Source organism: Octodon degus, unplaced genomic scaffold, assembly GCF_000260255.1.
Source record: "Octodon degus isolate 3935 unplaced genomic scaffold, OctDeg1.0 scaffold00038, whole genome shotgun sequence".
In the NCBI taxonomy this organism is placed as follows: domain Eukaryota; kingdom Metazoa; phylum Chordata; class Mammalia; order Rodentia; family Octodontidae; genus Octodon; species Octodon degus.
This window is the reverse complement of record NW_004524614.1, coordinates 15622533-15639886: the sequence shown is the minus strand read 5'-3', so window position 1 is coordinate 15639886 and position 17354 is coordinate 15622533. Positions and strand designations below refer to the sequence as shown.

The 17354-nt window shown below is 38.5% G+C and overlaps 1 protein-coding gene across 1 annotated transcript in view; it reads left to right on the top strand.

The window, feature by feature from the left end:
• Window positions 1-16683, top strand: part of Alg5 (ALG5, dolichyl-phosphate beta-glucosyltransferase) — a 50144-nt gene extending 33461 nt beyond the window's left edge. Inside the window, exons 8-10 of the mRNA XM_004631093.2 lie at window positions 5447-5598; window positions 14339-14424; window positions 16408-16683. Of these exons, the coding sequence (XP_004631150.1) occupies window positions 5447-5598; window positions 14339-14424; window positions 16408-16523 (354 nt within the window). The 3' untranslated portion in view covers window positions 16524-16683. The remainder of the gene's footprint in view (window positions 1-5446; window positions 5599-14338; window positions 14425-16407) is intronic.
• The last annotated feature ends 671 nt before the right edge of the window (window positions 16684-17354 follow it).

Here is a 17354-nt window from a genome sequence, read left to right as displayed (position 1 = left end):
CAGCACTGGTGAGGTTGAGACAGGAGGATCACTACCTGGCTGGTTAAGACCAAGGTAAAGCAGGACCTATGCAACAAGAGTTGTAGCTTTTTAGTCTGAGAAGGTCAGTGAAATGCCCTCAGGATTTGTCCTGAGATCCTGTACCTCAGATTGTAGAACCCTTTATCAGTGCAGCCATGTGGATGAGTCACGGCCATTGCTTGGCCAATGTGCTCTCTGTGAAAGCCTGTGAAAGAGAGTATCTTCTCCCCATGTGACTCTCCTTAGGCAACACAAATGAATTTCATGTTGAGACTTTTGTCACATCTCTCAAAATACCTCATATATATGTGCAGATACTCCAGAATCTGAAGAAAAAAATCCAAACTCTGAAATATTTCTGGTCTCAAACTTTTTGGATATGGCATACTTAAACTTTGAGTCTAGATATTTTAACTTTGTTTCTCTTAGAAAAACACTGCCTTAAGATTTGTCAATTTTGTAAATAATCTTTTTAGTAAGATATAAATCTATCACTGAAGATGTTGATGTTCATTTTATAGATTATACTAGAAAAGCTTAAAAAATGAGATATGCAAAATTCTTTATGTTTTAATTGTTTCTATTTTATGCTTTTTGACTTTTAGCAGTACTGGAGATTAAACTCAGGTCCTTGAACTCATGCTAGGCAAGCACTCTACCACTGAGCTACAACCCTAATCCAGAATTATGTGCAAAATGTTTTTTAAGTCTTACTCTTTTTATTTTATTTTAAAATGTAGGTCTTGTGTATCAAACACAGTTCATTATATTAACAGTTCACCTACTGAAGTGGTCAAGTACTTTAGAAAATAATGCAGTACTATTCAATGTATTTGGAAGGATTTTCAAATGCATATTCCTAGACCAGTCCGGTCACATTAAACTGAAATGTGGAGGTTGAGCCAAGAGTCTAGCCTTCTTTTCCTTTCCTTTTCTTTTTTTTTTTTTTTTTTTTTTTTTTTTTTTTTTTTTTTTTTTTTTTTTTTTTTTTTTTCTCTTTCTTTTTTTGAGATTATATTTGAACTCACTGTATAATCCCGGTTGGTCCTTTTTTTTTTTTTTTTTTTTTTTCGGAACTGGGGATTGAACTCAGGCCCTTGTGCTTACCAGGGAAGTGCTTATTCTACTGAGCCATCTCTGGCCCCCAGGCTGGTCTTGAACTTGCACTGATCCTCCTGCCCCAGAGTCCTGAGTTCATCTGCCACCACACCCAGCAAGGAGTCTACATTATTAACAGTTTCTCAAATCACTTTTACACACCTGAGACTTTGAGAACTATTGGAATAAAGGGTTCAACCTTAACCCTCAATGATTCTGAAATAAGATATGGGGAAATTGTAATTTTTTTCAAAATAATGCTGAGAGCAGAGTCAAACCCTCTGATGGATTATGCTTAAGTGTGAAAACCTAGATTCTTCTTTTTTGAGATACAAGTTATGACATTTCAACAGTTACTCCAGTATTCTGTGTACCTTATAAGCTCTCATTAGTGTTTGCAAAGCGTAATCTTTAACTATAAAGAATATTACCCTCCTAGAAATTTAAAATGGTAAGAGTTGAGATTAACTAGACCAAGGTTATCATTGTGATGCAGAGGATAAAGAAAAGAAAAACTATGTATTAAATATATTAGCTATATTATATATAATTATAAAGTACTAGAAACTATAAAGTATAAATTCTACCAATAGGAAATATTGTATATCCCAGCATGAAATATGCAGCCAGTAAAGTTAGTGATAATGGAGACTATCATGACATGGGCTATTAACTAGAGCATTAGGTTGTATGCAAAAGAATGTGGTCTTGTAAATATAATGTAATAATTAGTGTGAAAATAACAGGAATTTGTTTCTGCACACAAAATTTGTGAAGTTAGTCTAATAGTAATTCAAAGATTTTGTTAATGTTTTCCTTTTAAAAATACACTAATGGAGGAGAAGAGAGATAGTCTATGTGGTGAAAGCAGAGAGACAGCTTGTGGCATCGGAAAGCGAGAGATGAGGAAGAGCACTATGGGAGTAATCTGGGCAGGAGTCAGCTTCTGTATTTAGAGTTGGTGGCAATAAACAGGAACTATGTGCTTTGGTTTCTCAAATTTTTTTTAAATGTGAACTTTCATTAAACAAAAACTCTGCATTTTTTCCTAGAAATCATAGTTAAATCAGAATATTATCTAAACCTTCTTATACCTCCTACTGTTTATAGCCTAATATTAAGAAATCCATACCATTCCTCCATTTCTAAAATTAGTTACTGATTTAGGGCTTTGGGTCCTTTTAAGTGAATTGGCTGCTGACCTACAGAAAGAAATGATGGTCTGACCCACTCACTACAGAGCAGTGGTTATCCACTATAAGTACTATTGACAGCTGGTGACCAGTAGGCTTTGTCTTCAAATACAAATCATGAAACTGTACCTTTCTTGGAGAAGATGGTGTCCAAGACAAAGCATACATCTGCCACAAGTTCAGGAAACTGCAGCATAGCCTCCTGTCTCTTAATGCGCTGTAGATACCGTATCCCTTGTGTAAACATCAATCTGGGACCACAGAGATGGCTTAGCAGTCTAAGCACCTGTGTAGGCAAGCACAAGGACCCAGGTTCAATTCCCCATGCATGCCAGGAGGACAGGCTGCCCCAGGTGAACCAAGTGAGCCACCAAGACCAGGCATGGTGGCACATGCCTATAATCCCAGCACTGGTGAGGTTGAGACAGGAGGATCACTACGAGTCTGAGCTACATAATGAGATCCTGTACCAAATACATTAAAAATTGTAAACGGCAATTTCTGGGCAGTGAAAAAATTATAAATGAGTTAATTAAGATGGAAGAATACAATAGCAACTTCAGTATAGAATTGACACATTAATCTTTCCTAAATTTTTTATATATCCTCCATTAATCTGTTTTGCTGCTCTTACCGAAGACATGATATGATATATGATATGATATGATATGATATGATATGATATGATATGATATGATATGATATAATGTGATATATATGATACAGCATGGCACTTCAGCTTCCTGAGTTGTGTTCATGCTCCCTTGTATTTCATGTAACAATAGCATTTTTCCTGATACTCTTGAATGTATCTATCTTTTTTTTTTTTTTTTTTTTTTTTTTTATGGCACTGGGGATTGAACTGAGGGCCGTGGGGTAGTCGAGCTCTTTCCTTTGAGTTACCACCCCAGCTCCATGAACTTAGCATTTAAAGGATTCAGAAGTAAAATTCATTAGCAGTTTTTGTTACCTAGTTTTTAAGTAAGTCTATCCTATGACATATTTTAGCTATCTTCTAATTTTAAAGATACTTTGCCAGGTTTTAGAAATTAAAGCAAGAGCTTCTTCTTTGTGGTATAACTTGCTATGCTTTTTTGCATGCAGTAGACGTTAACTAAGGTCTTCCTGTGAACTCCACACATCTTTTTTAAATAAGTATTACAGTAGAACAAAATTCCAAACAAAAGCAGTTATTTTGTTTGCTAGTAAGTAACCTCACTCAAATCACATAAAAATTATTCCGGGAGAATAGTGTATAGGTATTGTTTTTCTACCTTTAATTTTTATTTTTCTATCTTTTGACTCCTATTTGTTCCTTTCCTAAGCATAAATGCTCTTTTGGAGGTTTAATCAGTCAACCAGTATTTATTGGAAGTATTTAAAGTGGAAGGCACTGAGCAAGCTGTTGTGAAATCCCTAAATAATTTAAGATGAGGTTTCTGCCCTATCTACTTAGAGAGGTAAGACATATTTCCATCAAAACATAATTAATGATTCTAGGTGGTAAATAAGTGCTAGATCAGTTTTTAGAGTTTACTTTATGTATCTCATAGATAAGCATTTATTCTCCCTTTCCTTCCTGTTCTATTATGCAAGTGAAATTGTGTCCAGGAGAGTAAAATAAACCCTGAAGCTTTCTTCCTTTATAAAGCCATTATTAAGTTCCTGCTGCCCTCTGTGCCAGACTCTGGCTCCAGCTTCAGTTTAGTGTCGTTTTGTCCTTGCGATGACTTTGTGAGGTAGTCTCCCTCCTGCTTTCTCAGTGAGGAGACCGAGGGCTGGAGCTACTTGTGCAGGGTCACCCTGCTAATCACCAGTGGAACCAGATTCCTTCAGTCTGATTAGTGTATTTTTTCTCCTCTCTTTGCGTTTTGTTGGATGATGATAGAGGAAGCCTTATGAATAAAGAATAATAATGAAAATTATAATTATGAAAAGCAACAGTAGAAAGACTCTCATACTGTGAGATATTAAATGTATTACAAAGACTCTTAATGTATTCCTTATAAGAAATTCATCATTCTCTAGGTCCATTCTCTTAGCTGTAGAACATTTTAAAAGATTCTGACTTTTTTAAAATCTTAAGTATGGAAGTCTTGAATACAATGATATTTATCTATTCTTATATTTTAAAGTTTAGTGTTTACTACCAATAGTAATCACTAATAAGAATACTGAATCTTTAGATTCTACTAAGTCTCAGGTCTAATGTCCAGATTGTTCAGAAGTCTTTACAGTATTTTTATTTAGATAGCTGGGATATTAACCAGTAGCCTTGGTGATACTTTATTATATATCTTCAGTCAGTATTCTCATTAGCTAAGTATTGAATTGCAGGTTCAGATCTTGATGTTTGGTTTCACCGTTAGATGTTCTGGCAATGTCACCTTTTCTTTTTTTCTTTGTGTGTGTGTGTGTGTGTGTGTGTGTGTGTGGTACTGGGGATTGAACTAAGGAACCTACGCTTGCCAGGCAAGCACTTATTCTACTGAGCTATCTCCCCAGCCCCTACCTTTTCATTTTTTAATCTTATATATGGAAGTGTGTTTGTAGTAGCAGCGATTGAACCTGAGACCTTCACATTGAGCTACATTCCCTAACCCATTTGTAACTTTTTTTTTTTCCCCTGTGAGACATTGTCTCAATAAGTTCCCCAGGTTGGGATTAAATTTATAGTTCTCCTCCTTCAGCCTGCCAGAGTTCTGAGAATACAAGCATGCACCAGCAGGCCCCACTGTCACTTTTATAAAACCGAAATATATGTGGATCAAAGAGGCATAAAATCTGTAGGTGAATAAGGTGTTTCCTTGCTCCTCACAGCCACGCACCTATTTTGCCTGATAGGCTGAAGCACTGGCCTCCCTCGGGACCCTTGATTAGCCTTGGTTGGCTCTGCCTCCAGGAAATGGGAAGCTGTTCCTATTCTTGGTGCCTCTGCAGTGCTGTGGCTGCAGGCATCCTCTCCATTCCTTTGCTGCACTGTGCCTATGAATCTACTGAACACCAGTGTCTGTACTATGTATAACAAGTATCCAGTCAGTAAAATACTAAAATACAATTATCTGCAGCCATGTGTGTGCAGTGTCTCTTATAGGTAAATGAAAAATTCATTTATATTTTGTCTTTATTTTCAGCGTTCTTACTTCCGTACCCTCCTCATGTGCGGGTTCCACTTTCTGGTGTGGTTCCTTTGTGTGAAAGGAATCAGGGACACACAGTGTGGGTTCAAATTACTAACCAGAAAAGCAGCTTCATGGACATTTTCATCTCTGCACATTGAAAGATGGTAGGTGTCTTTAACTGAATGTATCTGGCATATCTTGTTACTCTGAAGTTATTTCTGATAATAAGAAGCAGTGTTAGATTTTCACAGTGACTTTCCAGATTGGAGCAAATTTGATGTCATATTTGTAAAACTTATACTCTACTAATTTGAATCTTATTTTGGAAATAAGCACAACATATAGTCAAAGTTATATATTTCCCTTTATTGTGCACAGTATCAACTGAGCAGCCTGAAAACATCCTGTTTCCTCGAGCTTCCTTTTTTTACCCTTTGAAGAAATAGTAGAGTTCTAAGCAAAATAAATTCCTTTTCCTTTCTTTCCTTCCTTTGATAAGACATAAGGTCTCTCTTAAGAGCAGTTCTCCAACTTCTTCATAATCTTCCGTCTTCCTAAAATCCTAATCCTGTTCATTCGTTGTTTCTCTTGTGTATTGGCTGCCTCCTGGCACATCTTTCCCCAGCCCTCCCCATTGACCCCCTGCCCATGTCTTTCCACCTGCAGCCCTGTCTCTGTCCTTACACAAGCAGCTTTTTCTGAAAAAAGTGGTCTCTTTTTTTTTTTTTTTTTCAGAACCAGGGATTGAACTCAGGTCCTTGTGCTTTCCAAGAAAGCACTTATTCTACTGAGCCATCTCCCAGCCCCCTAAAAAGTGTTCTTTATTCACTGTTGTTTCTTTTCTCATATCCCATTTTCATAAGGATTTAGTCCTGCCTCCTTTGGGTCCTGTTAAATGCCTGTCCTATCTAATGCCAATTAAAGGTATTTCTTACTTCTGAGCCCTCTCTCAAAGTGCACTGTTCCCTCCACATCTGTCTAACCATAGACTTTGCCTCGGCTGTCAATCTAGAGTTAGCTAATAGCACTGTCGTACAGAAGCTAGAAACCTGGGCATCAGCCCTCACATTCCCCCAGCCCTCCGTATATTCAGTTGTTGACCAGAGTCTGTTGATCTCTTCATTTGTCTCCATCCCCACTGACATCATCCTTAGTCCTGGACTTTCAGGGCCTTTTCAAAACATAAAACTGGTCACGTGCACCTCTTCTGCTTAAAGTCCTTCTGTGGCTTCCCACGGCCTTTAGAGGCACTGCATAGTCTGACCACTCCTGTCTCCATGCAGATTCCTCTTCTTCACAACTTCTTCATGTCTTCCTTAGGGCTGTGGGCCTCATGATCCAGATGAGCACAGCTATCCCAATTATATGCTGTAGGGGCCATGTAGTTTGTTTCATCTGTCACATCTGTGGTTCTTTCTGATTTGTGTATTAAGTTTCTTCCTCCCTACTGAAGCAGATTTTTTTTTTTTAACCAGAACAAGAATCCTATCTGATTTATGCTTACTACTGTATCCCAGAAGTCCCCCACTGTTTTAGAACCAGGGACCAGTTTTGTGGAAGACAGTATTTCATGGACAGGGTGTGAGCATTTTGAGATGATCAGAGCTCATAATATTTACTGTGCACTTTATATCTGTTATTACTACATTGTAATATACAATGAAAAATCTATAAAGCTCACCATCATGGAGAATCAGTGGGAGCTCTGACCTTGTTTTCCTGTAACTAGATGGGTGGATCAGGAGGTGATAGGAGACAGCAACGCACAATCTGTGTTGTGTATGTCCATCTACTGCATAATCTCACTTTGCTTCTATCACTGCAGAAAATGCTATTTCAAAAAGATTGGACATTGGAAATAGGAACAGGTTTTTCTGTGCTTTTGTGGCAATGTCAGGATATTTTTGTCTTCACTTTAATTGGAGGTTTACAGTTGTCTCAAAAATAATTTTAAGGCCCCCATCATTTGTAGTCTTAGCAGTAGATCCTCTTCTAGCATGAACAAAGTCATCCACCTGGCTGATTCATAAGTGGATGGTGAATCCTTTCCTTCCCAGTTCAGGGCTCTTTTGGGATGGGGAAGTAGTGTCTACAGTCTTTTGAAAGCTGAGATAGGTGATCATGCACTGGGAGAATCAAAACCCTGGCTTAATATCTTTTAAAAACACTTGCTAATGTTTGAACCTGTCAAAAATATTCATGTGTCAGTCCCATAATTACAGTCTGGCTTTGAATGCAATGCCTCCATCTGCTGACTTGGAGTTGGTGTTTTCCCCTGAAATGACGGAGTGAGTACACCAAGCAGGCTGAGTATGGCACAGGAGTAAGCAAATGTTGTGGTCTGTTCTTTACTGAAATACACTGCTAGTGATGACTGGTTTTGTTTTTCTTTAAAGAATTCTCTTGAGCAGCTCTCAACTCAACAACTAGCAGGAGGATGTGAGGTAGTGGTATAGACTTTAGTGTGGTTGGTAATTTTAACCACATGCTGCAATACACTGAAGTGCCAGTGGTATTTTTCATGACACTTTATAGATGACACTGCCTAGACATGCTCAGAAGTGACCTCTTTAACCCAAACAGTACAACCAGAAAGTCATTCAGTTGTGGTATCTTCTCTGTCCATGCATTTACTGACAAAATGACCAGTTCTGTTTTCCTAATATATAATCATTCAAAGACTTAAGTAGTTCTGCAGCCACACATGGTATTGGTTGTCAACAAAAGTGCACATAACATATTCTCAAACACGTTTTCCTAAAAAAAAAAAAATTATGGCACAGACTACAGCATCTCTGCCTTCTCAACATTGTAGACTTGTCAACCTGAATAGTGTACCATGGTGACTCAGTAATCCTCTCTAATAATTGTGACTCAGTATCTTATCCTAACTCATCAGTTTGTCTACGTAGGTGAAAACCAGAAGAGGAGCATGGGCCACTTTGTGAACTGCAGCCTCTCCCAAAAGTTCATGACAGGATCAATTTTCCACCAGTATTAAAGGACTTAAGCTTAGCAGTGCAGGTAGTCACTAGGAAAGGTGCCATCAGTGCAGATACTTTTGGTGAAGTGATGGCCTTCAGTCATTGATTTGTTTGTGTTCATAATGTTTCCTACCAAGGCTTCTTGTTTAACTGCTTGGTCTCCACATGGTGAAGCAATTTTGAAGGTTTCCTACTTTTATTGGGTAGCTAGTTGCCAAATACACATCATGGAGAATGAATCACCTGTTGCAATGAAACCATAATTTATGTACGACTGTTGGTATTTTGTTGTTAAGTGCAGCCCTTATTTTCTGGCAGTCTTCTGCTGTCTCATCATTGTGTCTTCTCCCTTTTCATAGAAGCTCTCCAGTGATACTTTTTTTTTTCTTACTTTGGCCTAGGATTAGCTTGTGGGCTTATCAAACTTACAGCTGAGGCAAGAGTACTGTACAGGGAAGAGTTAAGGATTGCAGTGGTAAATAAAATAATCAGCAGAACATGGATGTCAGATTCTCTCAGCCTGCCAGAGTTGAAGTACATCAGCCCACTGGCTACTCCAAAGCCTGCCACCAGATGGCACCTAATTGTCTCTTGTCACTCATGGATAGTGTTTTAATGAGTATGCAAGCAGCTGATTTATGGTAGTCTCTGTGCAGTCAAACCTTTCTGCTGTTAATCTGTATTTGCAGTCAATCTCCAATTCTAGCATCACCACCTCAGCTGTACTCAAGGTCATCAGGTATTAGATTCTCATAAGGAGCTCAAACCTAGATTTCTTGTGTGTGCAGTTCACGTGTAGGGTTTGTGCTCACGTGACTGTAATTTCTCTGCTAATCTGGCAAAAGGAGGAGCTAAGGTAGCACTGCATGGGGAATGGCTGCAAACACAAATGCAGCTTCCCTGGCTCACGCATCCCTAACCTGCTAAGCAGTGCGCTCCCAGTGGCTAGGGACCCTGCACTGTTGGGCAGTGCCTGGCATATGCCAGGTGCCCAGTAAATAGTATGAATTATCAGTACTTAGTGTTAGTCATGAGTTCTCTGTGAATCCTCTTCCCACTTGATAGCTGCCTAATTATCCCAGTATATGTCCAGTTTTTAAGTTTCTGCCTCTTTCAAGCATTTGTTCACAAGATATATTGTCTCCCAAGAAACATGTCATGTAACTTTTTTAAAGAAACTGTTATTTCCAATTAAAATTATTTTGCAGACACAGGAGTACATTTTGAGACAAGTCATAATAGTGATAAAAAAGAGCTATTATGTCATTAAGAGATATGAAAAAAGAGATAAGAATGTATTGAAATGTCCACTTTATTAAGTGTAACAGCAGCACATAATAGCACTGCCAGTTCTTTTCAAAATGTATTAAAACAGATAACAAGAAGTTGTTTAAAATGATATTTACTTGTTTTAATCTGTCTGGGAATGAGATGCTGAGCACATTTCTCTATTTTAAATTTTATTTACTTATTTTTCAATGTATTTAGTACAGGGTCTCACTACATAGATTGGATTCATAGTGATTCTCCTGTTTTCAGCCTCCCAAGCGCTAGGATTACAGGCACGCAGCACTACACCCAGTCTCAGTCATCTTAGTGAGCCCGGGGGGCAGGGCCAGCATGACCTGAAGGGGAACTAACCCAGCTGGCAGCTGTACTCTGCCTAAGCAGGTGCTTTAGTCCAACATTTTTCTGTTTTTTGAAGAGTGTTTTTGACTTGTGCTGCTTAAAATCTTTCTAAGCAGAGAAAATCAAGAATTGCTTTAAGTATGTATGGAGATAGATATGTTAATTAGCTTGATTATAGGGGTCATTTCACCACATGCATGTTTTTCAAAACATGACATTTTATATCTTAAATATTTATGGTCTTATCTGTTCATTATACGTGGTAAATTTTTTTCTTTATTTATAAACAGTGAAAGAAAGCATGTCCAGAAGTATACTCTTCTGTATTAGATGTTTGTCAGTCACCTATTAGATACAACAGTGGAACTCTATTATTCTAAGAACTCTATTATTCTCTGTAGTTTGAAGGGAAGGATTTAGAAATGAACTGTACTGTTTTTAATTTTCAGGAACTTTTTTTTTTCTCAGAAGTAAAATAGAAATCAGTTTCTTTGTGCTGAGCTGTATTCCTAATCTTTTTTTCTGAAATAAATTTTCACTAAGTTGCCTACCTGGTCTTTAATTTGAGCCTTCCTTCTTCAGCCTCCCAAAGTGCTGGGATTACAGATGTACACCACCACACCTAGCCAGGAGTCTTTTCTTGTGCCTGAAACATGGAAGGTTAGCATTTATTACCTATAGGTCATAAAGTTTCCCTGTCAAGAGTGTGTTAAGGCAGCATTGTTCAGTACATGAGGTACATGTAGATTCAGGCTATGTGTACATAATTCTAAGATTTTTCATAGTTGCATTAAAAAAGTAAAAAACATGAAATTTATTTTAATAATGTGCTTCAATACATACTATCCAAAATATAATTTCATTGGGAAAAAATATGAACTAGTTTTACTGCATCTTTGAACTGTCAGTACATCTCATTTCAGACTTGCCATGTTGCAGTATACTAGATAACACTGTGTGTGTACATGTATTTGAAATTAAAAAGCATTGGGTTTTGCTTTTGTTGTTGTTTTGCAGTAGCAGGCATTAAACCTGAAACCTTGTGCTTGCTGTCACTGAGCTATATCCGTCCCTTTTTACATTTTTGTTTGGAGCCAGCGTCTCATGAAGTTACTGAGGCCAGCCTTGAACTTTGAATCCTCCTGCCTCAGCCTTTCAAGTCTGGGATTGTAGGTATGCATCGCCACATCCAGAATGATTTTTTTAGTTATTTACTTAGGACTTGATTGAGATAGTATTGACTTCGCTTGAAATTTTAAACTCACATTTTTCTTTAGGGTCCAGTTAAGTTTATTTTGTGCCTGTCAAGGAGCATTAGAAAATAAGCTTATATCGTATACATAGCAGTACACCCTTCACCACAGTAATAGTTTGTCAGTGTTTTTTTTTTTTTTTTTTTGCGGAACCGGGGATTGAACTCAGGCCCTTGCACTTGCCAAGGAAGCACTTATTCCACTGAGCCATCTCCCTGGCCCCTGTCAGTGATTTTTATTTAAAATTACATTACTGCTCTTTAAAAATCAGGAAAGACTAGAGCTGGGATATAGCTTAGTGGTAGAGGACCTGTCTGAATCCTGTCCCTAGCACTACAGAAAAAGAAGTGAAGGAAGAAGACAGGAGGGGAGAGAAGAGAGAAAGAAAAGGAAAGGAAGAAAGTTTTTTTTTCTTGCACAACAAAAAATGTAGAACTGGACTTGTGTGCATGGGCAGAGCTTCTGACTCACTGGTAGATGTCACCACAGGTTAAACCGGCAAACCATATGAGAGAAGTCTAGCTGGTGTTATCCTCTGGGTCATTGTCTCTAAAGTGGGCTCCATCTCCTGCCTAGGAGCGTGAGTCTGGGTGTGGGCATTCACAGAAGGCGGTGTAGGGAAGCAGAATCGGCACCTAGATGTCTAGGAAGGCTGCCGTCGAAGCCGATCCGGCACCCTTGTGTCCTCCACACATCACCCGAGTCCCTGACCCCGGCACCAGTTAGCCAGGCTTTACCCCTGCTGTTGACCACTACTTCTAGATAACACCAAATTATCCAGCTATTTTATAACTTCCAGACTTACTTATTACTTACTTAATTTATTTAAGAACAGGGTCCCTATGTAGTTCACTGTGTAGCCTAGGCTGGCCTTGAACTCTTGCTGATCCTCTTGCCTCAGCTTTGTTAGTCCTGGGATTGCAGGCATTGCCACCATGCCTGGCCAAACTTTTTTACTGTCATCACCTCCCCTTTTTGTTCTTGTGTATTTCTTCTGTCTCGTTGCTTTAATTTCAGTAGAATTTCAGGAAAGAATCAAGAGTGGGGGCTTTCTGTGTCTGTTGTGACTAACAAGGTCCCAAATGCCCTTTGCTCTTAAGGACTGTATGTGGCTCTGCCCACCCGTGCTTGCAAAAACAGTTGAAATGTCTTAGGTAAAGAGTAACCTTTCATGCTGCTTCCAGTGGTGTTGTCTTGGTCCAAACGTACATAATATTTTAGTCAAGTTTTTTGCTTTGATAATAGATTAGGCATTTATGATATGGTGGTATGAGCTGCAATTTTTTGTAATAAGTATCTTCATGTATTCTAAATTGTTTAGAAGAAGAAAGGTATGATAAAAACTTTCACTGTAGGGTGGTTTTGTTTCTTTTTTAATATAAAGTGATTCCAGCTAATCAATGGCTATTTCTCATATTCATCATTCTTGTGATTTATGCCTCTAATAAGTCATTGGCTGTACTCTGATACCCATTAGGGAAATATTTAATGTCCTCTTCACTTTAATGACTATCATTTTAACTAACTCAGTCCTATAACTCATTTTTTTAGCTGTAGTAAGTATTGAATCCAGGACATTGTGGGTATTAGCCTATCACCCCTCCGCATTTGGTGGTATCAGGTATTGGGCTACATCATCAGGCCTTTATTTTTTTGAGACAAAGTCTCACTAACTTGCTCAGACTGGGCTCAAATTTCTGATCCTCCTGCCTTAAACTATCAGAGTACTGGGATTACTACTAGGCATGACAACACAAGGTTTAATATTTTAGAAAATTAAGGGTTAAGTACCAGGTCAGTATTGAATCTCTTTCATAAGTATCGCAATTCTAGATAACAGAAGTTTTATATAATCTTTTCATAGTCACAAAGAGCCCACTTCTGTAGTGATTTTATTATCTTCACTGAGTAGTTTATTACGATAAGGGAAAATACTTACTTGAAAGTTTTTATATTAAATTATCAAAATACTTGGAAATTTGAAGTAGTTGTATAATGGATGGTGATAGCATTGTGGCCGAAACAAAATCTACAGATCATGTTGTCGGCATCTGAGAACTCAAGTACAAGTAGGTTTCAGGTTTTTTCTTGTCTGTGTTCATGTTTTAAAAGCAACCCCTGAAAATTTAAACTGTGCTCCATGCAACCTAGAAAGGCAGGGAGAAGGGCTTTATAACTGAGGGACAGTAAGATAAAACACTCCAGGGACTTCAGAGACCACTAAGGAGCATGAAGAGTAAGAGTTAGAGGTGCATCTCTTCCTGCAAAAGGCAAGTGGTTCAGAGAAATTTTCTGCATAGATTATGGAAAAATCTCTGGATCAAAACCTTTAGGGAAAACAAATTTGACCCACAAGCAAAGGACTGACTGAAGAAGTTTACGAAAGAACCTGTCTTGTGTAAAAACAAAGGATGAATGTGGGATCCAGACCAGAACTGTTCGTAGCAACTCCTAAGTATCAGGAGAATGTACCTGCTTCTTATGTATTGTGCCTGCTCGCACCCAGAGTAGTGTTCCGGGCTAAAGCAGCTTCTCACTTTTTTAGTAGCTGCCACTACTTCTTTGCCCATGACTGAAAGGAACAGAAAGATAAGATCCCAGGAATACCTTCTTAGAAACCTTGATCCTTTGATTATAGGAGAAAATAGCCAAGCAGTTCTTAAACAATCAAGGCCATTCTCGTCTTGGCTACAAGTTGGTTGAAAATGCTATCAGTTCTGTACCTTGAGTTAGTTAAGGTTGGGATAAAAAAGAAATTCATCATGCAAAATTAAGACTAACTCTTCTCCTGGACCTCCCGCACCTCTGAGTTGTGTTAGGATTCACAGCATTTCTCTTTAAATATTATACAGTGACGCATTGCATGTCTGCTGCCTTGAAGCTTCTGAAGCTCTCCATGGTCAGTTATTTGAGCTTCAGCTTTTTGGTATAAGCTTTACATCTGCCTTGTAAGCTTTTTTAAAATCTGCCAAGATAGATATTTAATTATGCTCTATTTGTTTTTTAAAAAATAAATACCAATATCTTTTCTATTTCAGGGCATTTGATGTAGAACTGCTCTACATAGCACAGCACTTTAAAATTCCAATAGCAGAAATTGCTGTCAACTGGACTGAAATTGAAGGCGAGTATATCCTGCTCTACATTTTCTATGTGATAACCTTCTCGGCAGCCTGGACTCAGGGACCAGTACCCTGAAGAGTGTCGTCCATTGAGCCCCTTTTTCTGCCTTGTCCCTCTGTATTTTCAGTTTTACTTAGGAACTTCAGTAAATCTCCCACCTTGACCAAGAAACTTCAGTAAAATATTATAGACAAGGTCATGGTGATCTGAAGTTAGAAGGATGATGGGTCACCTTTTGAGGGAAACCTTCGTATTAGCATAGCCGTGTTTTAGCATCATGTTATCTGTCACTCCGTGGATATTAATCAAGTCCCTACCCCCCACCATGCCAAGTTAAATACGTACAAAGATTTTAAGTGTTTTCACTCCAACTGTCCATAGTCCCTTATGAACCTTTTTCCCCCCTTTGTGGTATTGTGAAAACTCAGGGTCTTCGCACTGAGCTGCATCACTAGCCCTCTCATGCTTTATTTTGAAACAATCTCACAAAGTCACTAAGTTGTCCATTCTAGACTGGAATTTGTGGTCCTTCTGCCTTAGCTTCCCAGAATGCTGGGCTTATAAGCCTTGTACCACCATGTCTGACTAAAACCAATTTGTTAAAATATTATATATACATACATCAAAAAAATATAAAGAATATGTATAAGTTGAAATCTAACACAAATCTTTATAATTCCTTCTCAGCAGAGAGTAAGTAGCTCTGGCTGTGTAGAACTTAAAATAGGGGCCTGGGAGATGGCTCAGTAGAAAGAGCGCTTGCCTGAGTTCAATCCCCAGTTCCACAAAAAAAAAGAATTTAAAATATATTCTAGTTTTCTCTTGCATACCTTAGAGTGAACCTAAATTATTTCATTGTATGTGAACAGTAATGTAAACAACTTGCAGTAAGCCATTATTGCTCTTTAATCAGAAATATTCAGGGAAAAAAAGATTAAGAAGCAGGTTTGAGATCAGACAAACTATCTCATCCAATATTCAAAACTCTTGGTGTCTTGCTTCTTGCTGAATCAAACTGAGTTTGTCGAAACTTAACTAATCACCTCTGCCGGCCCTGGAGTCAGGGTAGCGCAGGAGGTGAAATGGGTGCGCAGCGTCAGTCTGTTGACAGATCTGTGCTGATCTGTGCCCATGGTGGTGAGCCTGTGGCATAAGTGCCAGCTTGCTGTTGAAAGCTCTGAAGGATTCCCTGGCTCTGATCTGTGCCAGACATACTGTGTGGGAGGCTAAGTGGGAAAAGTAAAGAATGGGTCACGTTGATGCTTGTTTGTATTACAGAAATAGCTACAGCAGAGCATGAATTACCACATTACTATTGTCTCATTTCTAGAATGAAGATAATATTTGTTCCCTGATTAACAACATAGTATCACACTAATACCTACGAAATGCTTTGGTGGTAATGTTTTCATAAGAAAGTTATATATATTCAAAGCAGTCAAAAAGCTTTTCTTTGAGGATAAAAAATAAAAATGGCAATGAAATTTTGAACTTTTCTCTTAATAGATGTTTGTTTGCAGGACTAGAACAAATAATGACCTTAATCTTCTGTGGTGTGTGAACCAGGCATTTGGTTAGATTGGTTCTCCTGTGTATCCTGAGATGAAGTCTGGGAAAACCGTTTACATATGATCGTAGACTTTATTTTTCACTGTTACAGTTGGATCATGTGTAGAAATAATTGTGTTTGCCTTTTATTCAATAGGATGCCGTGAGTAGCTATGTGAGGTATTTCCAGAGCCTACCCATTGCAGCCCCTTGTTCCCTTAGTAGGGGCCTCGGAGATTTCCACAATGTAGATGCTCCCAAGTCTGATTCTTCAAGATATTTTGTTGTTTGTTTTGGGAAACGATGCACTTCATCCTTGAAATATTTGAGTGCTAGCAGCTCACGGAGATATGTAGACTGACTTCTAGAAAGTGGTTTTTAAATTCAGGTATTTTATCCTGATTTAAGTTAATTTATTTTAATGTTTTACTTGCAGGTTCAAAATTAGTTCCATTTTGGAGCTGGTTACAAATGGGCAAGGATCTACTTTTTATACGACTTCGATATTTAACTGGTGCCTGGAGACTTGCGCAAACTAGGAAAATGAATTAGGTTGTTCACAGTCTGATTGTACTCTTTTGCATCAATGGAACATTTCATTTGAATTTAAAATTTTAAATAAAGCAGGAATAAACCTGTCATTGTCTGCCTTTTGATAATTTTTAAGACTCAACTAACATAATAATTAAAATGTTTTTATATCTTTTGGTATTAAAAAAAGTTGTATCAGAATTGCTTTTGCAAGAGGGCTGGCCAGATAGCTCAGTAGAATAAAGTGCCTGCTTCAGCAGAGCACAGGGATCAGGGTTTGATCCCCAGCAAGCCATGCTGGCCTGCCCCCAGGACGCACTGAGACTGAGCCTAGGCTTTGTGTGGTGCGCATGTAATCCCAGCACTTAGGAAACTGAAATCAGGAGAATCACTACAAGTCCAATCTGTGTAGTGAGACCTTGTAGACCCTATACTAAATTATATGATAAACAAACAATTTTATTTAGGTTACATATCATAGTGATTTTGAGAAGTACTATTTTTAGAAGTTATTATCCTTGGGCTGGCCAAATAGCTCAGTGAATTAAAGCACCTGCAAGCAGGTGCAGGGGCCAGGGGTTCAATCCCTGGCCTACTGTGCCGGCCCCGCCCCCCGGGTACCCTGAGACAGGGTTTGAGACTGGGTGTGGTGGCACACATCTGTAATCCCAGCATTTGGGAGGCTGTAAACAGGAGAATCAGGGTTGGGGAGATGGCTCAGTGGAATAAGTGCCTACCTGGCAAGCACAAGGGCCTGAGTTCAATCCCCAGTTCTGCCAAAAAAAAATAGAATCACTGAGTCTGATCTAGTAGTAAGACTCTGGACACCCCATAACCCCTTCCCAAAAAAAT